The sequence below is a fragment of the Amblyomma mixtum genome, chromosome 4 (assembly GCF_055824585.1).
Source record: "Amblyomma mixtum isolate Tamu chromosome 4, ASM5582458v1, whole genome shotgun sequence".
Classification (NCBI taxonomy): domain Eukaryota; kingdom Metazoa; phylum Arthropoda; class Arachnida; order Ixodida; family Ixodidae; genus Amblyomma; species Amblyomma mixtum.
Genome location: NC_143015.1, coordinates 64,149,011 through 64,176,840, shown reverse-complemented (window position 1 = coordinate 64,176,840; position 27,830 = coordinate 64,149,011). Strand labels below are relative to the sequence as shown.

The 27,830-nt window shown below is 48.2% G+C and overlaps 1 protein-coding gene and 1 long non-coding RNA gene across 3 annotated transcripts in view; one reads left to right on the top strand and one right to left on the bottom strand.

Moving 5' to 3' along the window:
- The window catches only part of LOC149346620 (uncharacterized), a 135,817-nt gene that overhangs the window by 27,068 nt on the left and 80,919 nt on the right, over positions 1–27,830 (bottom strand). The window lies entirely within an intron of this gene.
- Positions 23,348–27,830, top strand: part of LOC149346623 (uncharacterized) — a 42,848-nt gene continuing 38,365 nt past the window's right edge. Inside the window, exons 1-2 of the mRNA XM_089541399.1 lie at positions 23,348–23,456; positions 24,040–24,164. Coding sequence (XP_089397525.1) covers positions 23,383–23,456; positions 24,040–24,164 — 199 coding nt within the window. The 5' untranslated portion in view covers positions 23,348–23,382. The remainder of the gene's footprint in view (positions 23,457–24,039; positions 24,165–27,830) is intronic.

Below are 27,830 nucleotides of genomic sequence, written 5' to 3'. Positions count from 1 at the left end.
CGTTCTTTCTCCCCCTCGTGACCCTGGGACCTTTTCTGGTACCGACAACACTGACGTCGACGACTGGATCAACATGTACGAGCGAGTGAGTACTTACAACCGCTGGGATCCGACCCTTATGCTCGCGAATGTAATATTCTATCTAAAAGACACCGCCCGGGTCTGGTATGAGACCCACGAAGACCACCTGACCAGCTGGGACGTGTGCAAAGAGAAACTCCGCGAATTGTTTGGACGGCCGCTCGGCCGAACGCTTGCCGCTAAGGAGGACCTCGCCTCCCGAGCTCAAACATCTACGGAGTCCTATGTGTCGTACATTCAAGTAGTGCTGGCCCTCTGTCACAAAGTTGACGCCAACATGTCCGAGTCTGATAAAGTCGGCTACGTGTTGAAGGGAATCGCCGACGATGCCTTCAACTTGCTCGTATACAAGAACTGCACTACAGTCGACGGAATTATTAAGGAATGTCGACGCTTCGAGGACGCCAAAAGCAGGCGTATTAGCCAGCCGTACACACGCCTCCCTAACACGGCTGCGACTTCCTCGTGTGAAGACCTGCGACACCGGGAAACTCCAGCGCCCCCAGAAAATGTGACCCGCATCATCCGACGCGAGCTCGAAGCTATGTCCCCTGCCCCCCTGCATCAACATGATGGCGACAACCGCTTGCCTACCATCTCTCTGGTACAAGCTGTCGTCCGCCAAGAGCTTGCAAACCTTGGTTTTTTAGCCCGTCAGCCCTGTACGGTCTTCACCACCACCCGAAATCACTGCGATTGCTCCTAGACGACCTTCGTACTTCACTCCACGTCGGCGAAACCCTAACGACTGGCGGACAACCGACGACAGGCCCATTTGTTTCCATTGCCACCGCATTGGCCACATCTCCCGTCACTGTCGAAATTATTGGTCCCGTCGCAGCACATACCGTCCTCTCAGCTCCCACCGCGACGACGAACAGCCCAGTCACTAAACGCCCTCTCCAGCCCAGCACAGTGCTACAGTCGACGGCCAGATTCCCCGCTCCAGCCGCTCCCCGTCCCCTCTGCGTCGACAGTCTCGTTCGCCCCAACGCCGTCGCTCCTTTCCTGGCCCCTACGGACGCTTGCAAGCGGAAAACTAGACGCTGCAGTGTCTGGAGGTGATGCTGCAGTACAGCCCCAGTCCCAAAATCCTCGATTAGCCCTTCGCGCACACCATAATTTGCTCGCCATTCATGTCGATGGAGTGCCTGTGAGAGCCCTGATCGATACAGGCGCGCACGTATCCGTCATGAGTTCAACCCTCCGACGCCGCCTCCGAAAAGTACTGACCCCTGCGCCCAAAGCCGTTCTCCGCGTTGCCGACGGCGGAACGCCACCTGTTGTTGGACTATGCACAGCCCGTGTGACCATATCCGGCCGCCATACATCCGTTCTGTTCTCTGTTCTGGACCAGTGCCCTCATGACGTCATTCTTGGCCTCGACTTCCTGTCTGAGCATTCAGCCCTCATTGACTGCGCCACTAATGTTGTTCAGCTTGACCTTCCTCTTTCTACTGAGTCGCCGTCCCCAGTTATACACCGTCTTTGTGCTGTCGACTTTGTCCGTTTACCGCCTCCAGCCGCACCTTACATTTCTTTCTCATCTGTTCCCCCTGTACCTGATGGTCACTACGTAGTCACTCCGGAACTTGACGTCGCCCTGACACGCAGCATTGCGCTTCCACACACTGTATTTACAATGTCGGCCAACCGAGCGTACCTTCCGGTCCTGAACTTTGGTTCATCCATCCAACCGCTCCCGCAAGGCATCTCACTCGCCACGCTGTGCCCTGCTGCCGAATGCGTGATATCAGTGGTGGACAGCTGCTTACCTTCCACTCAGCAATGCTGGTTGCCTGCGGCCCCATCAACAGAGAACCCACCGGACGACTACGCCGACATGATCGCTTCTGACCTACCGCCGATGCAAGCTCGCGATCTTAGGTACCTCTTATCATCTTTCCGCGACATCTTCGACTTTGATAGCCGTGTTTTGGCTCGGACCTCTGTGCTGACGCATCACATAAACACCGGTGATTCCGCTCCTCTCCGCAGACGTCCGTACCGAGTGTCCAGCGCCGAACGCACCGTCATGAACCAAGAAGTGGACAAGATGCTCGCGAAAGACATCATCGAGCCCTCGTCAAGTCCTTGGGCTTCACCAGTCGTCCTGGTGAAAAAGAAGGACGGCAGCTGGCGCTTCTGCGTTGATTATCGGCACCTCAACCGCATCACAAAAAAAGACGTATATCCACTCCCAAGGATCGATGATGCATTAGATTGCCTCCACGGCGTCAAATATTTCTCTTCAATTGATCTTCGATCGGGGTACTGGCAAATTGCCGTTGATGAAAAGGACCGCGAGAAGACCGCCTTCGTGACGCCTGATGGCTTATACCAATTTAAAGTCATGCCGTTCCGCCTCTGTAACGCCCCGGCTACCTTCGAACGAATGATGGACTCCCTTCTTCGCGGCTTTAAATGGTCCACTTGCCTCTGTTACCTAGACGATGTTGTGGTTTTCTCGCCTACTTTTGCCACGCACCTGGAGCGCCTCTCCAATATTCTGACAGTGTTTCGTAACGCCGGACTTCAGCTGAACTCATCGAAATGCAAGTTCAGTCGTCGCCAACTCACTATCCTCGGACACCTCGTGGACGCTTCTGGTGTACGCCCAGATCCCATCAAAATTCAAGCTGTGAAGGACTTTCCTCTTCCAAGGTCGTCGAAAGATGTGCGCAGCTTTTTCGGCTTGTGTTCGTATTTTCGCCGTTTTATCAAAGATTTCGCCGGCACCGCTCGTCCCCTCACCGATCTTCTGAAGAACGACACACCCTTTACCTGGGGCCCTGCTCAAGAGAACTCATTTTCATCCCTCGTCCATTTGCTGACCACTCCGCCCATCTTAGCACATTTTGACCCGTCGTCTCCCACAGAGGTTCGCACCGACGCCTCCGGATATGGCATCGGCGCCGTGCTAGCCCAATGTCAACAGGGTCAAGATCGAGTTATCGCTTATGCCAGCCGCCTACTTTCAGCCGCAGAGCAAAATTACACCATTACTGAGCGCGAGTGTCTTGCCCTTGTCTGGGCAGTAGCTAAATTCAGACCTTACCTGTTCGGCCGTTCATTCGCTGTTGTCACTGATCACCACGCTCTCTGTTGGCTGTCTTCACTAAAAGATCCCACAGGTCGCCTTGGTCGCTGGGCTTTGCGCCTCCAAGAATACTCATACTCCGTCGTGTACAAGTCAGGGCGCCATCACCAGGACGATGACTGTTTATCCCGATACCCTGTGGAACCACCTGACCTAGAGGACGCTGAGACGCTGCCCTGCCTCTTAGCTATCTCTGATCTTGCCGATATTGCCAACGAACAGCGCCACGACTCATCTTTACGACCTATCTTTGATGGCATCCGTTCTGCAAACCGATCTCCTTCTCTGAACCTTTATGTGCTCCAGAACGGCATTTTGTATCGCCGAAACCTACGCTCCGATGGCCATCCGCTCCTGCTCGTGATACCCCAACGTCTACGCTCTTCTGTCCTTGAAAGACCGGAACGATCTGCCGACAGCCGGTCACCTTGGCGTGTCCCGCACGTACGCTCGGGTGCGGCGTCGCTTCTTTTGGCCTGGTCTCTATCGTTCCGTCAAGCGTTACGAGGCCGCTTGCGACCTGTGTCAACGTCGGAAAAGGCCCTCCACTTTGCCTGCCGGTCTTCTGCAACCCATCGACATACCTCCGGATCCTTTTCACCGTGTTGGCCTCGATCTTCTTGGCCCTTTTCCGACGTCCCTCTCCGGCAACAAGTGGATCGCTGTCGCAACTGATTATGCGACTCGGTACGCCATCACGCGTGCTTTGCCGTCCAGCTGCGCTACCGATGTCGCCGATTTTCTTCTGCAAGACGTCATCCTTCACCACGGCGCCCCTCGTCAATTGCTCACCGACCGCGGTCGTTATTTTCTATCCAGAGTAGTTCACGACATTCTTCGTTCGTGTGACACGCAACACCAGCTCGCGACAGCTTACCACCCACAAACCAATGGGCTTACGGAAAGGTTCAACCGCACGCTCACCGACATGTTAGCGATGTACGTATCGCCAGACCACCGAGATTGGGACGCAGCATTGCATTATGTGACATTTGCATATAACTCTTCCCTTTATGACAGAACAGGCTATTCTCCTTTCTACCTTTTGTTTGGTAGGCATCCCACCTTGCCTTTGGACACACTCATGCCGCCTTCTTCAGTCCCCACCACTGCTTACGCTCGGGACGCCATCTCCCAGGCCACGCTGGCGCGCCAAATAGCACGTAGTAGGCTCCAAGCCTCTCAACTTTCCCAGAAGTCAGCCTACGACCGCCGTCACCAGGCCGTCGAATATACCCCAGGATCACACGTCCTTCTCTGGACGCCCTCTCGCAGCGTCGGTCTCTCCGAGAAGCTCCTTTCGCTCTACCGTGGCCCTTAATAAGGGAGTAATTACTCATTGACGTCCACCCGAGCCCAGCCATACGGCCACAAAGGAAAGCTATACAGCTTTCATAGAAACTTCGTAGTTAAAGAAAAATTCGTCCTGGTCCGGGGTTCGAACCCGGGACCACCGCTACACCGGAGCAGTCGCTCTACCAATTGAGCTAACCGGGACGGCAAGCTTATGGTAGGGCGAGAGCGAATTGATCAATAACTCGAAGTGGGAAGTGTTGACCAAATATTTAGGGGAATCCCCCAAGGTGGAGTATATTTGTAATAAGGGAGTAATTACTCATTGACGTCCACCCGAGCGCAGCCATACGGCCACAAAGGAAAGCTATACAGCTTTCACAGAAACTTCGTAGTTAAAGAAAAATTTGTCCTGGTCCGGGGTTCGAACCCGGGACCACCGCTACACCGGAGCGGTCGCTCTACCAATTGAGCTAACCGGGACGGCAAGCTTATGGTAGGGCGAGAGTGAATTGATCAATAACTCGAAGTGGGAACAGTGTTGACCAAATATTTAGGGGAAATATTTCTTTAATTTTTTATTTCTTTAATTTCTTTTATTTCTTTAAGGGAGTAATTTTCTTTAACTACGAAGTTTCTGTGAAAGCTGTATAGCTTTCCTTTGTGGCCGTATGGCTGCGCTCGGGTGGACGTCAATGAGTAATTACTCCCTTATTACAAATATACTCCACCTTGGGGGATTCCCCTAAATATTTGGTCAACACTGTTCCCACTTCGAGTTATTGATCAATTCGCTCTCGCCCTACCATAAGCTTGCCGTCCCGGTTAGCTCAATTGGTAGAGCGACTGCTCCGGTGTAGCGGTGGTCCCGGGTTCGAACCCCGGACCAGGACGAATTTTTCTTTAACTACGAAGTTTCCGTGAAAGCTGTATAGCTTTCCTTTGTGGCCGTATGGCTGCGCTCGGGTGGACGTCAATGATTAATTACTCCCTTATTACAAATATACTCCACCTTGGGGGATTCCCCTAAATATTTGGTCAACCGGGGCCCTTACCGTGTTGTGCGCCGTGTTACCGACGTGAACTATGAAACTGCTCCCCTTGAAACCTCGCCATCGTCCCCTGGCGCGACCACCGACATCGTCCACGTCTGTCGCCTTAAACCTTATCACGACGCTCATACGGCGCCGCCCTAGCGCCGAGACGGCGTTTCAGCAGCCGGGGGTCCTGAAGCGGGTAGGCGACGACGACAAAGAGGATGGCACGACTGGTGAGAGTAGAAGACGACAACGAAGTTCGGACTCTGTTCTTGGTGCCGCTCGCAGCTGTTCTTTGCTATTTGTAAATATTTGTAAATATATTCTTTCCCGCAACAATATGTAGCAGTTATTGGCGGAGTTACAGCCTATGAAGCACGTGCAGCTTCATGTAATTGCAGGTTAGGATATGCGCCTTACTTGGTATTGACTTTGTGACCAGACATAGCCATCTGTCAACTAAAAGAAATTTTTTTGCTATAGGATTCTGCAGCATTATGTATGCTTCTGGACACTGAATACCGGGTGCGTCACCTCTCTTGAAAGCTCTCAGATTTGTGTACTTATCAGTACGTTTGAGATGAGAAAATTTTATCAGCTTCTATTCTTTATTTTATAATTAGCTACACAGCATGTTGTAAAAAAATGTTTTAAGGGAAAGTATTTCAGTTTAGAGTAGAACAGTTCAACAAAGTTGTTTTTGACATTCTGGTAACTTCAAGATGGTATCTTATGGTTGCATACAGACGCGCAAGTCAAACCTCAAAGGGCATCAAACTTGACAGTACCGCTGAGCTTATCCTTTCGTGCTTTTTATGTGTGTGTAGATCATCTGGGGAAGTTTAGTATTGGATGTTGGATTTCATAGTTCTGCTACAACTTTTATCTTCCTTTCTACACATGAAACATGACTGAACTTGATTACATTCCCCAAGCAAATACCTGACGCCTTACAAGCGTTCCTTACTGTGCACAGTTGTCCCAGTGCATTATATCCACTCATGTGCAGCACACTGTTGTGTTGCTCTTGGTCTCCGAATGTGACTCTCAGCAATATGATGGAATCATAGTTCATCCAGATGGTCTTTGTGGTAGTGCAAATTTCAAAACAGATTGAAGAAGAATGTAGAGTGTGATACTTTGTCATGCATCATGCAATGCTGGTGCTAATCAGGCAACATGTGTGGTATATATACTTCGCACATTTGAGATTCATTGGATTTGTTCTGGAGCCATACTGGGAATTAATTAATCGATCTGTGATTTGTCACTGAAATTGAGAGAGGGCACTAATTTCTGAACTTTTGACACCAACTGTGAATTCAAAACTGTCTTTTCATGCAGGCTTACATGACCTTTTTACGTGTATGTAAATTTATGCTAATGACTTTGGAAATTGCTTTGGAAATGGTTTTGGAAATTGCCTCGTAACATTCCTGTTACAGATCACAATTCGCTTTCTGCACGTCATGTTTGATTGAACCTGATTATATCCCCAAGCTTGTTTGTTGCACCTAACAAACACTGTTGCCCTTTCAGAGTTATTCCATTGATTGACTCCTTTCGAGTGCAAGCAACAAATGGTGTGTTGCTTCTGATTTCGAAATATGGCTGTCTGCATGACGGGCACAACATAAGTGCTCTGGATGGCTTTCATCATGCATCTATAAGATATCTGTAACTTTCAGAATTGGTTAAAGGAAGAACTGAAGGATGCTGTAAGAGTCATTAGCAGCTTGTTTTTTACATTATTTTACAATGAACTTGCAATGTTGACAAGTTCTTGCTCAGTGTGCATGTTGTCATGTACAGGTCCCTGCGGTATCGAAGGGAACCATTTTGCACTAAAAGATAATTTTTTGGTTATTTGTTTGCTGAAGTTGAAAATGATTAATGGGTACTTACGCCAAGACGAAAATTATAAAACAGCAAAACGTGAGCTTATTGCTCATTATTGAGAAGTAATCATTAACTGAATGCTCGAACTTTGTTTTAAATGGGCCTTTACAGTCTCGACAAGTTGCTACTAAGCAAGCAAACGCACACATGGCCACACGCAGCCTCACTGAGCTTGCTCAGTATGCACATAAGCACGCACAGCTTCGGCAAGCCCCCTCTCAGCACGCAGATGTCCACGTACAGAGTTGTCCACGGGAGTCCACGATTTTTTACATGCAAAGAGTGTGCGTGGACGTCTATCAGCTCACAGTACGCGCATATGTACACACAGGACGCACAGAATGCGTACAGGTAACGCACAATTTCTGCGCATTCGTGTGCAAAATGAACGTGATCGTTCAAAAATCACTGTTCTCGTGCAAACTCACGCACAGTTTTTTCAATAGGGGTCTCTCGCTCCTGGTATGACGTCACGCCATAACGTCACTAGCGCCTCTAGTGGGAGGAGCGCAGCGCGCCGTGATAAGCGGCCGCAACGCCGCCGTTACCCGACAAGCCGAGTTGGCAGCCCGTCTATCGCTCCTGGTATGACGTCACGCTGTGACGGCACTGGTACGACCTCAGTGGTCATTCTAAAGGTCAAACGTGCCAAGTGGCCGCCGCTACGCGAAAGGCCGTTCTTGGGAGCAGTATTGCTTTCGTAATAAAAGAAACCTTTTGTTGGCCAATGAGACCAGCACAAACGGTCTTACGGCCAGCAAGGGTGGCATACTCAGAAAGGTAAGTATGTCTGAGTGGGGTTCAACTGTGCGCCCATACGAACATTGCTCAGTTGAAAAGGCATCAGGAAGGTAACTCCCGCGTGAACGATGCTACCACAGTACAGGACAATGCAGTGTACGCGTGCAGAGTGCGCATATTAATTGAAGCTATATTCCCACAAACCGACAGCAGGCAAAATATATTGAGAAATGTCATCGTGAAAGAGTGTGTAGTCTTATCGAAAATAAAAAAAAAACACATGCATGCATGAATACTTAAATACTCTTTTTATCCGGAGTTTATCAAGCTAAACACCCCTACATAGCATTCGATTGTATATAAAGGGTGATGTTTGAAGGGGAGATGAGGGTCTTAAAAACTTTTTTTTTTATTTCTTAAGATATCTTTGTGAAACTTAGCACCTAGGTATAGCACTGAATGCTGATTTCGAACAGGCCTTTACATTTCAAATATCTCTGTTGGAAGCAAGTATGTGGCAGAATAAAATAACCTAATTAGGTCATTTCTTACGGGCCTTTATATTAATTTAGCAGTTAAAGAAAGATTTTTTTAGGAATAAGCAGACATTTACAAAGGTTCAAAGCCTATCCTGAAGCTAACAAAATGTCTACAAAATCATTTTGTTGATCATAAATAAATAACAAAGTAGGGAAAGAAAAAATGATGTGGCAGTAATTAGCCCACACTTGCCCTAATTGCTCATGTATCAAGTTTAAAGGAAAAATGAAAGCTTCTGGATATGCTTTGCTTCTTTGCAAATGTTTGCTTATTCTTAAGAAAAATATTTCTTTAACTGATAAATTACTATAAAGGCCTGTAAGAAATGGCCTAATTTGGAAGTTATTTTGAAAGAAATTTTCTTCCAGGTGAGATATTCGGTATTTAAATGCATATTCGAAATCAGCAATCTATGATACACCTGCGTACCAAGTTTTCAACAAGTTATGTCCACAAATAAAAAAGTTTTTAAGACCCTCATCTCCCCTTCACCATTAAAGCCTTTTATTTTGAAGCCTCTAAGTAATACATTGGTGCGGTATGTTTAAGTGATTACACAGCAGGATGTTCATTATGTCCTCATCTGAATAAATAATAAGATTATAAAACCTAGATACATCGTGAACTTCTTATTATTCATTTTTAAGCTGACAAGGCTATATTGCCCAACTGATGGTCGTCAACATGAAAGCTGAGCTGCGTTTACAGTTTTTCGTCATAGGTAATGTGTTTCTAAATATTGAGGGTAAAAACAAATGCATTTGAAAGTTCGTTGAGTTGGCGTTTTCCCAGTGCGTATTAATAAAATGGCGTCTCCCTCTCTTGTGCAACAAATGTAAGGACAGTTGGTGTATTCGATGATGTAGAAGCTAACTCGAGTTCTGAAACGATACGAGGCGCAGCGGCGCCGTTTTATATTATGTAATGCTGAACAGCCAACTTAAGGGCACAGGGTAAGGTAAAATTAGAAAAAAAAAAGTTTTTTTTTCTTTTGCAATTTGAGAAGTTCCATTCCTTCTACATATGTTCCACGATCGCGCTTTCCTCAGAAAGCCATATTTCGGGCTGAAAAACGCTTTTTCCGAAACCAAGTAGTAAGCGGCCACACCCCCTTTCCGGATACCCTCCGCGTTTATCGCCAATTTTTTCAACCAAAAAGTCCACCATCTGATTTGAAAGCTTGTCTGAAATCAGCTACATATAAAAAATTGTTTGCCAACTATTGTTCAGCTGTCTTTTTTAGCCCAGATAATCCTGAGACGCTACGCACGTTTTTTCCACGTTTCTGCAACTTCCATGCAGCTGCGTACGAGTGCTTTCCCTTCCGATGAGTATTGTACTTTGTGCCGGTGTTGGCTGTTGTTGATAAGATGAGATGCCTAGGGCAAAGAAGGCCTTCGGCAGGCGCGAATTTCACGGCAACCGTTAGACTCATCGTGAAAAATCAAAAGGATGTCCACACCCTAATGAGACGCCGAACGCCAAACGCGCCAGCTCCTCGAGATAGAAGGTTTCCAGATTTTCTGTGTGCTTCCAGGAACAGGATGTGATACAGAGCAGCAGCGAATATGTCTTAATGGACATGGACGGCATTTGTTTCGCAATCACACAGAGTTGTGTGTGTAGACAGTGCGGTGGAAGGGTTGAGCTCACTGAAATTCTGACAAAGCGCGTGTTTGTTACGCTTCAGACCCTAAGGATGGCAGCACTGGACGCTGTTATTTCATTTAATGATGGTAGCATCGCAGGGGCCAACGTTTTGAAGGCGTGTGGATTGAACCCAGGGCGCAACATCATCGAGTGGCTGACGGAAGCTGACCACAAGCGTATGTACTTTGCGGACCGAGCAACACGACCGCTGACAAAAGAGGCCCAGCAAGCAAAATTACAAGCCCAAACGCTTAAAAATTGACTGCGACCGTGACCACGAAGTAGGGGGCTATGAAACCAATGGCTATGAATGTGTTTTTTCGAATGAAACATTGTTTTTCACATCTTTTTTCACTTTAAGCTCAATTATCTCAAAACAGTGTTTTTTCTTACAAAGGTACCATTATTTCCAATGTCTTTCAAGACAGACAGCTCATTTTCTTTTGCAATCATCTACATTAGTGTTGGCAACTATTGAACTAGAATTAAGCAATTTCACTCAGTAGTTTTTCCGTTATGAATTTTCAAATGTGAAAAGAAAGCTGAAATTTATGTACTAGAGTTAGAAATTTCATTAAAAATAAAATTTTCAACACATTTCAATTATTCTAGTTCAGTAAAAAGAGCACAAAATGTGGAACAAAATGATATATATATTACCAGGGTAAACCTATTAGTTGACGAGAAACATGTACCTCAACATGGCCTAAAATGCATGGGAAGTATAGGGCTTACCCTGTGCCCTTAAGAAGTTTTAAAAATCATATTTTTGAAGGTCGGCATTTGGAAACACAATAGTATTAATAAAATTTAAAAACTGCGCTCAATTTCGATGTTGATGGTCATCAATTCTGCCATATAACCTTCCCTTCTAAGATAGAAAATGTAAAGTCATTTAGATACTTCAAGTTAATAATGGTCTAAATATTTATCTATATGAGCTGTAAAATCTCTGCCTTATTGCACAGTTTACCTCCATACACTGCACCATTTTTTAAATTAATTTCACCTATTTTGAAATTCAAATCTGCAAGGTTAAAAGAACTAACCCTGCACAGGATAATGGCCAGTTAAAGATATGCTCAACTAGTATTATGGATTGCTCTTCCAAATTATGCTCTATTCATTGCGCCACTTGCATTTAACCTTGTAGCAGCGTAATGATTTCTGCTTCTGTTGTAGGATATAAATGAGCTGTGTAGGCAATAACCGGCCTGATGTGTACTGTACAAGTCAAGGTAGAACTATTCGTGTTGTTTGTATCATGAATTGCACCAGTGTTTAGAAAGTGTTCATTAAATTTGTTAGCTAGCGAGGTTTAAGCGTAGGCTGTAAATTAAAATTCATCTTTTGAAGCTCTTTCTTCTCAATCCTGGACATGAGGCGGTTAGGCATTAGTAAGTGTTCTCTTGGGTTGCTCCATTAGATGGTAATTTTTTGTTCGTTTTTTTGTGTTGTTTATTAGGGTTTAGCCTCCCAAAGCAACTCAGGCTATGAGGGACGCCGTAGTGAACGGCTGCGGAAATTTCGACCACCTGGGGTTCTTTAACGTGCACTGACATCGCACAGCACACCGGCCTCTAGAATTTCGCCTTCATTCTAGAGGCCCGTGTACTGTGCGATGTCAGTGCACTTTAAAGAACCCCAGGTTGTCGATATTTCCTTGTAAACTAGTATTTCCTATATGGAGATATCATGTCGCCAGTAAAATAAACACTGAATAAAACTAAAATACTTCAAGGAATCAACATGTGATGGGCTGCTGGCGGTGCAAAGAGAAATGAGCTCTGGATGAGTAACAGAAAAAAACAACAATCGAACATTCACGAAATTAAAGTGAGAAGAAAAAATTGCCAACTATTACGCTACTTCCTAATGCGAAATTCGAGCGCAGCTCATCAGCTGTTTCAGCTTTTCGATAGATTGAGGCAATTAATTCGAGCAAGACATGTATGAATAATTAGAGGAAACTTATTTTTCACACATTTTAAGGAGAGAGCCTTTAATCCTTCATCGTTGTCGACAGAAGGCTGTCAGCAGAGGTTGAACGCTTTTGACGGGTGTCCACCGAGACATGAGTGACAGTTACTGCATAATTTCCTTTCCTCAAATACAATTTTCATTTCTTTACTGCGCCCCTCTTTCTCTTTCTTCTTTCATTCCCACTTTCTCCCTTCCTGTACGGTGCGATTCAGGTGTCCACCGAGATGACAGAGTATTACTGCGCCATTTCCTTTCCACGAAAAGCAAAGGGCAAGGCATCGCGCCGAACAGGTGGTGGCGAAGCTTAAGCGTCATTAATTAGCAGTTAACTAGTATTTAGTAAGTAATCAGTAATTAGCCATTAATCAGTAATTTGTAATTACTTAGTAATTAGCCACTGTTATGTGTGACGTCACCCAGGGTGACGTCACCAGTGTCACAAAGGTAGTCAAAGTGGTGCGGAAAACGCTTCCGCCTCTACGCATAGTCAAAGTGCCCCCTGAATTTTTGCCTTCTTCAAGAAACACTCCACTAAGAGTTGATTGTCATGAAGGAAGCTTTGTGGTCTGAAAAATAGATGCCTTTGCTCGACTTGCTGCACCAATGCCTGCTTCCCGCATAAATGGTTCCCGCATAAGCATGTTTTCCCGCGTATGTGGTAAGAAATTCCTGTTTGTATATATATGGACATTAAAGTCCCTACCCACCCTGCCACCTGCCAAGGTGGCAGTTAATGGCTGATCGCGAGAGTTAACTCACTATTGTTAGCGCTAAAGCAAGCAGCCAACATCTCTGTCTCTTATTACCCCACGTACCTATAAGCGCGATTCAGGCGTCCACTGACCCAGGGAGCCAGTTATGTGCACTTCATTTCCTCTAAATGCCACAACGTTGATTATGCCAACGCATGCAGCGCACATCAGTCACTACTGCTACGTAGCTTAAAGCACCATTGAAGTGTCCACTGTTCGAAAACTCCAAAACTCGGAAACTCGGAAACTGTAACACTCCAAAACTCCGAAACTCCAAAACTCCGAAACCAAGAGGGCAGTTATGCGCCTTACCTGTTTTCCATGCTCCCGCTACATCGGTTTCGCGACTAAGGTGTCCACTGCTGGTTACAACGGACAACGGCGACGGACAACGGCGACGGCCGTCCAATTCCAAAAAACATGCATTCAGATATACATAAGACGAGAAGAGAGAGAGAGAAACAACTTTATTGCCAGAGATTGGCGGGATTTAGGGCAGGTGGGCTTGGTGTGGCCCCCAGGTGGGGGCGACTTCCTGGGCCCACGAAATGAGTGCCAGTTGGATGCTCTTGTCTGGCCTTTTGAGGAGTTCGTTCCATCCGTCTTCGGAGGGAGCTGGCAGTAAGGTTCGAGGGGGCGGATTTCGCGCGCAACCCCAGAGGATGTGAGCCTGGGTGGCGATTTCTCCCTGGTAACAATTTTGGCAGACGGGGTCGTATTCCCCGTCTGTGATGAGTGAAAGTATAGAATGGCTAAGGATGGAGTGTGTCTGCAACCTGCGGAGCAAGGTGGCTTGCGCTCGATTCAAGTCGGGGTGTGGAGGCGGGAACTGGCGTCTCATCTCTCTGTAGAGGTTGGTAATTTCGGCAAAGGTCTGGGGAGCCTCGGCAAGAGCGTCTGGGTCCGTGGGGCCGGCCGCCCGATTGGTTAGTCCTCGGGCTAGTCGGTCGACCCCTTCGTTTCCAGAGTTTCCCGCGTGGGCGGGTACCCAGACCAGGTTGATCTTATGGTCGGGAGTGCAGCCGCGAAGGATGCGTGCAGCGGGGTGGCAGATAAAACCTGCCGAGTAATTTTGTATTGCTCTTTTGGAGTCGCTGAGGACTGTGCGCGTACGTGGGTCATCGATGGCCAGCGCGATGGCGGTTTCTTCTGCCTCTGTCGGAGAGTGAGCTACTACTGTGGCGGCGGTGACGAGGGTAGACTGTGGCGTGGTTGCACAAGCCACGTATGTGTTTGCACTTTGCCGTGCAGCATCTACGTATATTGCGTGTTCGTCGGCAAGGTATGTGGCATCTAGTGCTTGGGCTTTCAGCTGACGGCGCGTATCATGGCGGCCAGGTAGCATGTTTTTGGGGATTGGTTTTATAACTAGGCGGCTATAGACCCCTATCGGAATGGGCGTCGTGGGGTGGACGTCGCCTATGGGGTTGATGTTGAGACGGTCAAGTATGAGCCGCCCGTGTTTAGTGCGGGAGAGGCGGTGGATTTGGGCGGTCTTGTATGCCTCTATGAGTTCTGTGAGCGTGTTGTAGATGCCGAGTTGGAGGAGGTGCTGTGTGCTGGCGTACTGAGGTAGCCCCAGTGCCGCTTTGTACGCTGAACGTATAATGCTGTTCACAGCTTCCTCGTCCTTCCGGCGTAGGTGATAGTAGGGGTAGGAGTAGACTATCCTGCTAATGAGGAAAGCTTGCGTGAGCCGACAGAGGTCATCCTCCTTCATACCTCTGCGGCGGGTGCTGATGCGGCGGATAAGGCCGTTGATCTGATTGGCTGTGGTGCGGAGGCGCTGAATGGCCTCCGAGTTTTGCGTGTTGTTCTGTACTAACATACCCAGAACGCGGATAGTGCGGACCGCAGGTATGGGATGTGTGTCGACTTGAAGCAGAATAGGGTCTTGCGGGTCGGGGACGGGGAGGCGAGCTAGTCTGTCCCTGATGACTAGTTATTCGGACTTCGTGGAGGAGCATGTGAGTCCGTTCGCCTGTACAAAGGAGTGTACTTTATCGATTGCTGTTTGGAGGGAGTTTTGAATTTCCCCTTCAGAGCCAGAGTTGGTCCACAGGGTAATGTCGTCGGCATATATTGAGTGTTTAATGTGAGGTATCTTTTCCAGGAGCGGAGGGAGGCCTCTCATTGTAGTGTTGAAAAGGAACGGAGATAGGACTGCTCCTTGTGGTGTTCCTCGGGTGCCTAGTGTGATCTTCTCGCTGTGGAGGTCTGCAATGTGAAGTTCTGCTGTACGGTTATGAAGAAAGTCGGCGATGTAGTTGTAAGTGCGAGTGCCTACATTCATTTTTGAGAGGTTTGCCAGGATGGAAGCATGTGACACGTTGTCGAAAGCCTTGCTGACATCTAGGCTTAGGATGGTTCGTGTAGCTCGGATGGGTCTCGGATCGAGGATGTCGTGTTGGATTTGCCACATAATGTCTTGAGTGGAGAGGCCGGTTCTGAAGCCGATCATAGTGGGGGGAAAAAGGTCCTCTTGGTCTACGTGAGTGTGGAGTCTTTTGAGTATGACGTGTTACATGACCTTTTCCAGGCAGGACGTGAGCGAGATGTGCCGAAGGTTGCCAAACTCGAGTCGTTTGCCTGGCTTAGGTATGAAAATCACTTTGGCATGCTTCCAAGTGTCTGGAAGGCGACCCTCATGCCAGTGTTGGTTGAAGAGGTCCGGGAGTGCCTCGACGGACTGATCTTCGAGGTTACGAAGCATCTTGTTGCTTATGTGGTCGTCTCCAGCGGCCGCGGTGGTTTTAATCTGGTTGAGAGCGGCGCGGACTTCTCCTGCCGTGATGTCGGCGTCCATGTTGGTGTTCTGAGCACCCGTGTATCCTGAAGGGATAGGAATTTCAGTGGAAGTATTGATGTATTTGCCTTTCAGGGTAGCGAGGAGTTCCTCATTTGTTCCCTGAAAAGCGTGTATGACACGGGTGAGGTTCTTGTGAGATGTGGATTTGGTGTGAGTTGGGTCCAGTAGATGTCTGAGCAAGAACCACGAGTTTTTGCATCCTAACTGGCCGTTAAGACGGTCGCAGGTTTGATGCCATTGCTCCTGACTCAGTTTGACGGAGTAAGCTTCGATCTCTCGCTCGAGGCGAACGAGACGGAGCTTGAGGGGTCGATTGTGTTTTTGGCGGAGCCAGCGAGCCCTAAGACTGCGCTGGGCCTCCCACATGTGTATGAGTTTGGCGTCGGGAGAGGGGCCATCCTCGTTCTGGGTAGTCGTGGAGGTGGCATTGGCGGTGTCTTCGAGAAGCGCGTTTGTCCATGCGTCCAGGTCGTCTATGGGGGCCGAAGTGCGTTTGGCGCGCACGTATCGGAAGGCGTCCCAGTTAGTGTGCCTGATTGTTCGGTTGGGGGCTTTGCTGTGTGTAGCCGTGAAGGTTGTGCTAAGAACATAGTGGTCGCTACCTATGTTCATGCCGAGGTTTTCCCAGCGTGCGTCTGGGATGTTGCGGGCGAAAGTGAGATCGGGGCAGCTGTCCTGTGTGACACTGTTTCCAATGCGAGTAGGCCTGTCGGGGTGTAGGAGTAGTGTCAGGCCCAGTGTTTGGGCTGTCTCCCACACTTTGGCTCCCTTACGACCGCATGCTTTGGGGGGGTAGCCCCACTCGGTATGCGGCGCGTTGAAGTCACCTAAGATGAGTAGCATCCCTGTTTGTGCAGTCGCGCAGGCCTTACGAACGAGGGTTGCCACTCGTGTGCTTTTGTCGCTAGGGGTGCTGTAGACGTTGAGGATGTGGAGCGGGGCTTGTGAGCGACTGTTCGGTAGGACCTGTACGAAAGTGTGCGGAACCTCGGGGTAACTAAGGTCTATATGATTAGCTGCTAAATTTCGGTGGACCAGGATGGCGGTGTTGGGCCGGTGGTGTGGTGTCATTTGTTGGTTATATGCGGCGTAGCTGGTAAGTTTCGTGTCCATGTATGTTTCCTGAAGTGCGATGATGTGGGGGGTGTGCGGCTGGGCCTGCAGGGTGTGCTCCAAGGCTCGCCGCTTCGCCTTGAAGCCCCTGCAGTTCCATTGCCAAACTGTGAAGGGGGAGCTAGCCATCGCGTTTCCCGTAGGGTTCGGGGCGCTGTGATAGCGCGACGGGTGATTTAAGAATGCCGCCTGCACGTGAGCGCGCGGTTGCACTCTCCGATGTGGCGACAATAATGGCAGCTGGGTAGTTAGGAGGGGTTGTCGACTTCAAGGGGGTTGCTGATGTCGGGGGATTCGTGAGGGTATCGAGCCTGGCATGAAGGGTTTGGGTGTTGGCTGCCATTGTGGCGCAGCTTTCTACTAGACGGTCAATGGTGGGGGCGAGTCGAAGGAGGGCGCTCTCGAATTGGGCCATTCGAGCATCCGCTGCCTCGAATTTGGCATCTATGTCTGCTTGTGAGGAGGGGGGAGGTGCTTTACGCTTCGTGCGCTTAGGCTGCTCAGTGTCCATGCGTGGATCACCTACAGGGTCGGATGTGGGAGCGTGAGCCACCTGCTGCAGTTGTAATTTGGGGTTTGCCTGTACTGATTCTAGGCTATGAATTTTAGCGTTTGCTTTGGCCAATTGTAGCTGTAGTTCCTTGACCATATCTGCCAGCTCCCTTACCTGTGAATCTGGTGGAGAAGCGGTGACTTGTGCAGGAGTCTTCATTCGAACTTGTTTGGCTGCTTTGGTCTCCGGCCGGGCTTGAGAGCTGGCCCGAGAGCTGGGTGAGGCGGATGTGGAACGGCTGCGAGTGCGGCTGGAAGGGCTGTCGCTACCGTCGCTGCCAAGCGGGGGGAAGGAGCCGTCCCGCAGTAGGTTGTGGTCGCCGCGTTTGCGGTCTCGGGACCGGGACTGGCGTCCGGGGTTTGCCGAGTTGGAGCCGGTATCGGCGTCAGTGACCGATGGGGAAGACTTGGGCCGCGTGGAGGACGTGAACCGGTATTTGCAGCTTCTGCTGCCTGTAGGGTGGGAACCTTTGCAGACGATGCATGAGGCTTGGTACGTGGGCGGTTGGCCAGCTGGAGGAGGGTCATGGGCTGCGCCGCAGCGTCGGCAGGTTGGTTGTCGCGGGTGGGGGCACACATCCGCCCTGTGGCCTAGCTTCCGGCAGTTGAAGCATGCCTCCGGACGGCTTTTGTAGCGAGAAGAAAGGCAAGATCCGAATTCCACGAAAGAAGCTTCGCCAGGGCAAAAGACGTATTATACGTTGATGCAACAACATACAGACACCGACACGGCTCGGTAGCCAGCGTGCTGGATCAGCAGCTCAGGGAAATCAACTGCGCTTCGATAAAAACCAACAACATCCTCGAGGCTGAGGAAGCAGCAATTGCACTCGCCATCACCCAGCAGAGTGACGAGCCCCATGCACACATCATTACAGACTCGCAAGAGGCGTGCAGAAGGTACAGCAGTGGACGCATATCCACTGCAGCCATTCACATGCTCAAGGCGAGGACAATCACCTTTACGAGATGCTTCATCACATGGACACCAGGCCATGAGGCTGTCAAAGGGAACCAATGTGCGGACGCCAACGCCCGAGCATACGCCAACCGGGAGGCGCGCACAGAAGGGGAACTGGACGCAGTCACTAGACGGTATGGAGCCATCTTAGAACACCAACGAGCCCTCCGGAGGACCTACCCTCCTCCCCACAAAGACCTTAGTAGAGAGCAGTCGGTTGCCTGGAGACGACTGCAGACTAATACATGCCCCAATGTCAGTTTACTCAGCAAAATCTATCCTACCACGTATGACAACAAATGCCCGCTATGCGTGGAACACCCAACGCTTTACCACGTTGCATGGGCCTGTCAGAAAATGCAGGCAGCGCCGATAAACAACACACCAACACCGGAGCAGTGGGAGGCTGTGCTGTCCAACTCGAAGCCTGAAGAGCAGCTCAAGCTGATCGACAGGGCTCGCAAGACTGCAAAGGCCGCTGGGGCCCTGGACTGAGGGCTCCACCTACGCTGCGAGAAAGAACCCTTGTAGTACAATCAAGTTTTTCATTCATTCATTCCAAAAGGTATCAAACCAAATCTCTAGTTCTGAAAGATAAGAGGAGATCCAACCATAAAGTCGGATATCACCAGGAATCAAAGACCGCCAAATATTCAATAGAATAGAGAAGGCGACAGAAGCTTGTACACGCAAAAAGAGCGTCTGTCTTGAAAACAAAAGGTTTCTCTTCGAGCGGGATATTGCTGAATCCAGGCACCAAGCTAGTGCGGAATGTGAGCGTTCACTAAAAGAGAGACCGACGCTGCTATGCCCTTTCGCAATGTGTAAAGCGGACAATGCGGCCATCTCTCTGGGCCATCCGGCCAGCGGAAATGTGTCCATCAGTTAATGCGCTCTGACCAGACGAAGCATTCTGCTGAGAAGCCAGTCTGTCCTGGACAAAGTATGTCGCTTCGGTAAATAAACTACACTGGTCGGATATGTTGTTTGGAGGACATTCTCCGATGCAGTTTTCCAAAAGCCAGGCCACCACTTGGCGTCACTTGCAAATGAATACATTTCCTAACCCGGTGACAAGCAGGCTTTATAACCCGGGTCAATATTAAAATCTCTGTAAGCACTTTAAAAATAAAGCGAACCTTATCGTATCCTTCGGGAACGCCCTCTTGTTCCTGCAGAGGGTCGCAAAATAAAGTCCCTCGCCCTGTGGGAGGCTTTGCTACTAAGCTTTAATTCGAAGACCACAACTAGAAGCCCTGCGATGGCCGAAGCCGCCGTCAAGAGTCAGGACCTGTTGGCCGTCGTTTAGCGGGGAAGCCTAAAAAACTCTCCTTTCTCCTGGACAATAAATGGTTTGAAATAAAAATAAAGCTGTGTTTCTTGCCTGAAGGAAGTGGTAGGGTACGTAATTATGATTGAAACTAAATGATGCCTAAATGAATAAAAATGGTAGGAGGAGTAATGAAGCAGAGGGGCAAGCGGCGAGGTGTGAAAAAAAAAAGATAATAGGTGTAACGCTAAAAGACCGGAAGCAGGCAGATTTGCTAGGGAACAACAGAGGTTAATGACATCTTAGTTGAAATCAAGAGGAAGAAATAGGATCGGGCAGGGCATATAATGCGAAGGCAAAATAGCCGATGGTCCTTAAGGATATACGGAGTGGATTTCAAGAGAAGGCAAGCGTACCAGGGTGCGGCAGAAAGTTAGGTGGGTGATGAGGTTAAGAAGTTTGCGGTGATAGTGTGGCCGCGACTGGCAAAGGACAGGGTTAATTGGAGAGGCCTTTGCCCTGCAGTGGGTGTAGTCAGGCTTATCATGAGGGGTCAGCAGCTGGAAAAGGACAGGGTAAATTGGAGAGACATGGCAGAGGCATTTGCACTGCAGTGAGCGTAGTCAGTCTGATGATGGTGATGAGACGTCAGCAGCTGGAAAAGGACAGGGTCAATTGGAGAGACATGTGAGAGGCCTTTGCCCTGCAGTGGACGTAGTCAGTCTGATGATATTGATCATGATGAGGGGTTACCCAGTGGCAAAGGACAGGGTTAGTTGGAGAGACGTGGGAGAGGCCTTTGCCTTCAGTGGCAGGGTCAGGTTGATGATGATGATGATGATGATGAAAGGTCAGCGGTGATGCGGTTACAGCGCCGAAGCGGTGTATGACGAAGGAAGTTCGGAGAGAGTCCCACTGGCGCCATGTGCCGGATCCTCGTCAGTTTCGGGGCCAGGAATATCCGCAGCAGGTGGTAGAGATTAGCCTAAGTATTCCAGGATTTGTAGGCTAGATATCCGGGTTGGGGATATATGTCTCGAAAATTGAGGCCACTTTCGACATTCGGCTGGAATGAGGACATTCCTGAACCGGACTTTTTTAAGCGCAACCTCCTCTGCACGGGTAAGACCGCGGAGGACGTTTACTGCACAAGGAAGGATGATGATGACGATGATGTTGTCCTCAGGCTTAATGACAGATACGCATGGCGAGGCAAAGGTGAGACCACATGTGCGGAGCAGAATGTGCTTCTTTTTCGTTAAAAGAAGAGTGACAGCTTTTTTGGGGGCATAGTTTTGGGCCGGTAAAAAACAAGAATGGTGGCATGAGGATATAGTTGTCTTCCTTCTTCTTTCCAGGTGCTGGGCAAGACGCACCTTCAGCAATAATATATCATCTCCAATACTTTTTGCACTGCGCGATGACAATCCCCGAAACCTGCTTCGTTATTTTTTATTGAGCGGCCGACAGTAAGTCACCAAGTGCGGCTTGTTCCGACACCATGTTGTCTTACGTTCATGATATGATGCCTGAGCAGTGACCATTTTCAAGAGAAAGAAGTTAAATCTTTTGTCCTCGAGGCCACGCCCCAAGCTCGAGAACAGAAGAGGAAGAGCTCTGAAAGGCCCCTGGAAGCGCGTCACCATGTCGTACGGTGAGAATCCTCAAAATATTTTTCTAGGGCGTTTATAGAGGTTGTGTACACCTTTCTTGCTATTCGGAAACCCTCTTTACGCCGTACGCTGAAAATGAGCGCTTGTATGTAACGAAAAATTGCATTTGCTCCACTTACTGGTTTTCGCTAGGACTAATCGTTCCGTGGAGTGCAGCAGCCGCCTTAGGTCATCAGGGGGAGCAGGGAACAAATGCATGTATTCGTGTTCAGTGTGTCAAGGAAGCGGAATTTCTCAATTGTTTTACCTAACGAGGCAAGTTGCCGCAGACCGCACCGCAGCCCAAGTGTTGAAGTGCTCTGAGTGAAGTAGTAAGGCTCGACAGCTCATGCTTTACAAACGTCAGAAATTTTCGTTGCAGGAACCCTGTCCTACGACACATACTTAGTACCGATTGTAAACGACTGCCTACAGGCACTTCGCTTTATGTCAAGTTATACAGCGGAGGACATGTCCTCACGCAATGCTAGAAGTCCCTAGCTCCGCTGTAATGTTTGTATGTCTTCAGACGCGCAAGCAAGGCGGCCACACATGCGTTAGTACCTGAGATATTCCTTTACATCACGCTCAACGCCTTCGAAGCAAAAGGAAGTCTTTACCTATGTATCCTAACCGAACGCAAAAATAAGAGCAACGTGTGAAGTCACTGCATTCGTTTTGCTCTTTGCGTTCTCTGCCAATCTCTCCATTAATGTAGGCGGTTTGTTCCTCAGATTTATGCAAAAATTTTAAAGTAATTCACTTCTTTGACAAGTTCGCTGGGAAACATGAGACAAGCGACGTTGCGTGCAAGAGATCCTGAAACTGTTTGTTCTTTGGCTGCGACAGGATAGAACTGGATTGCTTGAGTGATCATTGAGCTCCATATCACTGATGTGGGGGTCAACGTTAGCCATTTTCCGCTGTTGGCAAAGCGGTCGTCGGGCTGCTCACTTTATCTATAACAGCATCGGTTCATTGTCGAGCCGATTTCGCTACTCGTTTAGCTTTTTGACGACAAGTTTCGTTTCTGAACGAGTACGTCGTTCGCCTTTCACGAATGCCTATTCGCTTTGGCCTACAGCCTGCCGGTGGATAATCTTTCTGCATTGCGTCCTTTCAACCAGCGGAGACTCGTTCTTAATAGCAAGCATTGCAACGGAAATTTCACTGGCCTAGTGGTTTCGTGGTTAAATCAATAAAAATGGCGCGGGAAACGCAAGAGATGGTTTCCTTGCTTTAAAGGGAAGAGCTCGTTGGAAATATTTCTTAACTCTCGCTGACTCCAGCTAGCCATTATTAATCCGTGCCATGCTGACTTTCTTATCTTTGACTGCAATGCGCAGACGCCAAGTGGCCAAGACTGCAGTTCAAATGATATTTAGAGCAAAGCAAGATAATTTTGAGTGCAAAATTAACTATGGTTCTTTATGGGTATGATCACGTTTGCTCGGCAGGAAAGGGCTCATATGTTGCTTGAAAAATGGGATTTGAAACTAAGATCTTTTTTTTGACAGTGCAGTCAAGCTTTCCACGTCAACACTCCCAAGTTTTCTATGACCGGAGTTTCGTAATAAATTGTGGTGCAGGCTAGTCTGAGTGATCCGTGTGGAAACAATCATGACATCTCCGCACATTGTTTTCATAAAGGGCTGGTCGTGACCGCACGTATATTTGTTACTGGCCTTTAAAAGCTCCAGTCTCAATTGAAGTCTCCCCCTGGTCTTGTTTGGGTGTTCTAGCCACACAGACTAACTTCGATTTGCCCTCAATGCTGCTTTATCAGCTCTGGGGTGATGGTTCAGTCACGGAAAAGAAGCTCAGATTGCTACCGAATATGCAGCTTAGCAGCCACTCCAAAATAGCTGACGAAAATACACCGTTGTCTTCAAAACATTCGATTTTCAGCGACGCAGAGCTTCGCGGAATCCACGGCTTCCACCGCCGCCATGTCCACAGCCACCGGCAGCGCGTCTACAGTCAGCGGCCAGTCAACTTCGATGTCGTCCGAGGTTGCCGTGACGTGAGTTCGAAAGAAATATTCTCACCTAGCCTTTTTCTATGTTTACGGTTCAGTTACTAGAGAGGAGCTGCACGTGGCAAATCTCATGAGTCCCACCAAGGCAAACTGGGAAAAGCAAAGAACCGCTAGAGGAAAAGAATTTCGCAGAGAACAGCAGGCCTACGTGCAATAGACAGCCTCTCAAACAGCTACGTCTGCTGAGATGAGCTTTGTGCCAGGCATTCCTTCTGACCAGTCGCTTCCTCGCCTTGCGAGTATCGATTAGTAATGGCAATGGAATAAAAAAAAACCACAATGAGAATGGAATTAGAGTTTGAATAGAGTCAGAATTTGAATAGATTCATGATGGGAGTCTACTGATAGAGAATTAAAATTGATAAAGAAGGAGGAAAAGAATGGCGAGTTAGAAAAGAATACTATCACATTTCCTTCTCCATCAGTCCAGTTGGTTACCACTAATTATTTTTTTTTACTATTCGTATAAGAAATGCTCACTATGCTTGCACACCATTTTCGTTGAAAATTCTACCTCGTAGCAGGTTTAAAGTTAGTTACTCTAATCAACTTTCTTGAACCTCTGCAGGGGTGGCGACCAGAAAGATGAAGACACGTACCCTGACGAAGTGATCCCCATAATATGCTGCATCATCTGCGTCCTGTTCATCATTATGATCATCCTCTTACTGCTTGTCTCCACCACCTATATATGTAAGTGCCGGTGTAACTTCGCTTTCAACCTTCGTTCTCCTAAATGCATTGCTGGCCAAATGAAAACACTCACCCTTTCTTACCAGCCGCAGTGGCTCAGTGGTTAAGGTGCTCGTCTACTGAGCCGAAATACCCGAATTCGAAGCTGACTGCGCTTGCTGCATTTCGCTGGAGGGGAAACGCAAAAAAGGCGTCCGTGTGCTGTGCGATGTCAGTGCACCTTAAACATCTCCAGGTGGTCGAAATAACTCCAGAGACCTCCACTACGGCACCTCTTTCTTCCTTTCTTCTTTCACTCCCGCCTTTATCCAATTTATTAAGGCGCGGTTCGGGTGTCGACCAAAACATGTAAGACAATTACTGCTTCATTGACTTTTCTCGAAAGCAAAACCGATTTCATCGTTTCCGGAAAAATTAGCTTCACCAGCCTCTGCCCTTCGCAGTCTTCTGCGTACACCGTGACTAAAAACCGCAGGCTACGAACGACTGAAGAGTGCGATTTGTTCGGTATACACATTTAGTCATGTATCGCCGAAAGAAGACGGACACGAATGCATACAAAAATATGTTACACTAGAGTTCGAACGCAAAAACATCGTCTCGAGTGATTTTCAAGTTTACGTAATGTCCTGTTCAAGGTTTGGGTTTCCAAAGTCCATGACAAAATTGTCCGTGATGTGAAATTCATTTGTTCTTGTTAGCTGCAATGCACTGTAGATAGAATATTAAGCTGATCAATTCCATTTCAGACCTGGATTCTCTTTCCACAGAACTGATAGTGTGTACGGGGGGTTTCATTTGTGAACCGACCCGGATATGGCGTTGACAAACTACAAGGACGTGTAACATGCGGGATAATACCATTGGCTTATACCGGGAGAGGTTTTTACTGAATGCACCTTGTGGCCACTTCTCTTGTAGTTAACCCTAAAATCACAGCGCAGAAAAAGAAAAGAAAGTAACCAAGTTGGTTTATTGGCTTATTTGGGTTTAACGTCCCAAAGCGACTCATGCTATGAGGGACGCTGTAGTGGAGGGTTCCGGAAATTTCGCCCGCCTGGGGTTCTTTAACGTGCACTGACATCGCACAGTACACGGGCCTCTAGAATTTCGCCTTCATCGAAATTCGCCCGCCGCGGCCGGGATCGAACCCGCGTCTTTCGGGTCAGCAGCCGAGCGCCGTAACCACTGAGCCACCGCGGCCATCGGCACAGTGTTTAGCAAGTTTTTTTTTATGAGGTCTTCTCGCTTAAAAGATATGAAGTTATGCCGCCGCATTTCTGACCCTGTTCCCCTTTTCGTTCCTAGCGTTAATTGGCACCGCTCTGTAACGAATGACGTTCATACATTCTTCAAGCGTTGCGGAAACAAAATGCTGTGCTGAAAAACGCTTTTCCAGACATACAGGCCCACCTAAACCTATTGAGAGTGCTTCTGAAATGCGCTAAAGATTCTGAAGCTGGTTATTGTGCCTCAGAATATAATTTATTCTGCTTGCAAGATACATTTTGGGCCTTCAAATGACGGAGTGGCGAGACAGGGGTGTGCAGTGCCCGTAAATAGGTAGCTGCGCATTGGTTATAGATATCTTACAGTATTTCCACTATTATAATTATAGTAATAGTGCGCGTACTGTGTGCTGTCAGTGCACGTGAAAGAAATCAAGCGGCCGAAATTTCCGGAGCCCTTCACTACGGCGTCTCTCATAGCCTGATTCCCTTTGGTACGTTACACCCCCATAAACCATCAGCGTACAGTAATAGCGTGATAATAGTACTTATACTATCATCATCTAATTTCTCTGTAGGTTTTCGGTTATAAATCACAATAATGCATGAATAAATAGCAGGTCTTCATCATTCAAGGTAAATATAGTTCCTAAAATATCTAAATTGGGACTATGGTTCGAGATATCGGAGCTGAAATTATGTGCGAAAATGACCCGATACAAAAATAGACGCGCGACATGCGCCAGAAGCGGTATAGCCTCACTACAAGCTGGCAGCTGGTTCACAATCTAAATTAAGATAGAGAGGCTGCGGACCCACATCGTTCCTCACTAGGCGGTCGCGAATCGCTAACTTCAAATGGCCTACCCTTATAATTTTTTTAGACAGTCTATAGACTGTCTATAAAGTCTATAGGTTCTGTATAGACAGATCCTAGAGAAAAGTCTAGAGGCAATACGAATGCTATAGACAGTCTATAGACAATCTATAGATTTATGGCCATACACCTTTAGTAGAGTTTTGTCTATAGAGAGTCTATGGACTATGAGTAGACGTAAAGAAATATCTGTAGGAAGGGAATAGAGTCTATAAGAAATATATAGACTGTCTATTGACCATTATAAGGGTAGGCCTGCAGGCGCATGCTACATAAGGGCTCCGGATCGCTCCTGGTGATTTCGAAGCAGAGGAGGCAGTAGTCTCGCATGTCGCTTAGTCCATTCAGCTGCACCTATGTACTGGTCCCGCTGTTCTGCCATGCTGAACACTGAGCCAGTTTTGCAATCTACTGCCGAAAAAGACCACCACTCATTTGATGTCATTACTGTGGTTTAAGTGTGTCACCTACGGCTTAAAGTTGGCGATGAAAATCGGTCGCAAAGAAGGAAAAGGCACACAGGTTGGCCCGACACACTACCACGGCTGCTTTGTGTTTTTAACCCTTAAACGCGTTTCCTCCGCGTGAGTTGCAGCGATACTACTTCCGGCTCATCTCGTGAGTGGGTTGCGGTACGGGCTTCCTTCCGCACGTGATTCCAGGTTGCGTTAACTCGAACCACAACTGCGGATGGTCCAAAGTCGGCGCACACTAAATAACCCCCCAGGTGGTCGAAGTTATCCGGAGCTGTCCACTAGGACGTGAAATTCAATAAACGAAAGAAAAAAACTTCAGTTTTCTTTCGGTCTTTAATGTCTTCGATTGTGGCTGGCAGTATTGGGTCTAAAGTCCCAAATAAAAAGGTCATTAGTTAATAATAGTTAATTGATCGCACTTCAAATACCGGCTGTACACTGGTATACTGTGCGCATTTGAGTATAGCCCACTTGCAGAGACCACGGTAGTGTATCTTTCATGGTCTTTTAAAGAATAACCTGCACAAATTAAAAAAAAAATCGTAGTATGACACGCAGTGCGTGAAACACCCAACATGCCGACGCTGCCATCTGTTTGTTCTGTGGCATAACTTCGATTTTCACCCAGTGGAGGCAGGGGATTTCGCAGCGTGATTTCGCCCCTTTCACTCGGTGAGAGGTTGCGGCTGGCTCTTTAAATACTGAAGATAGCCCTAAATGCAGCGGTGGCAACGAGAGCTAGCTGCATGGCGATCGTTTTTTCTCCAGCAGCAGCTAGGTCGGCAGGGAGGTGGTCACTTTTCTCTGAAATTCTTAGATTTTATCAGCAATGCGCACATACGCACAAACATTGCTGAAGCCTTAATTTTTGCCTGAAGCCGTAATTTTTGACGCCAATCTCGGAAACCGGAGTACTAACCGCTGCGGCGATTCGGCACCGCTCGGAGTTGCACTATGACAAGAGTTTAGTACATGCTTAGTAACTAGCGTGACCCTGCGCAGTTCAGGCGGCTACAAAAGTTGGGACCACGGAGCTCCCGCAACGCGCCAGCAGCTGCTTCTAGCGGTGCTCCGCGAGAGCCGT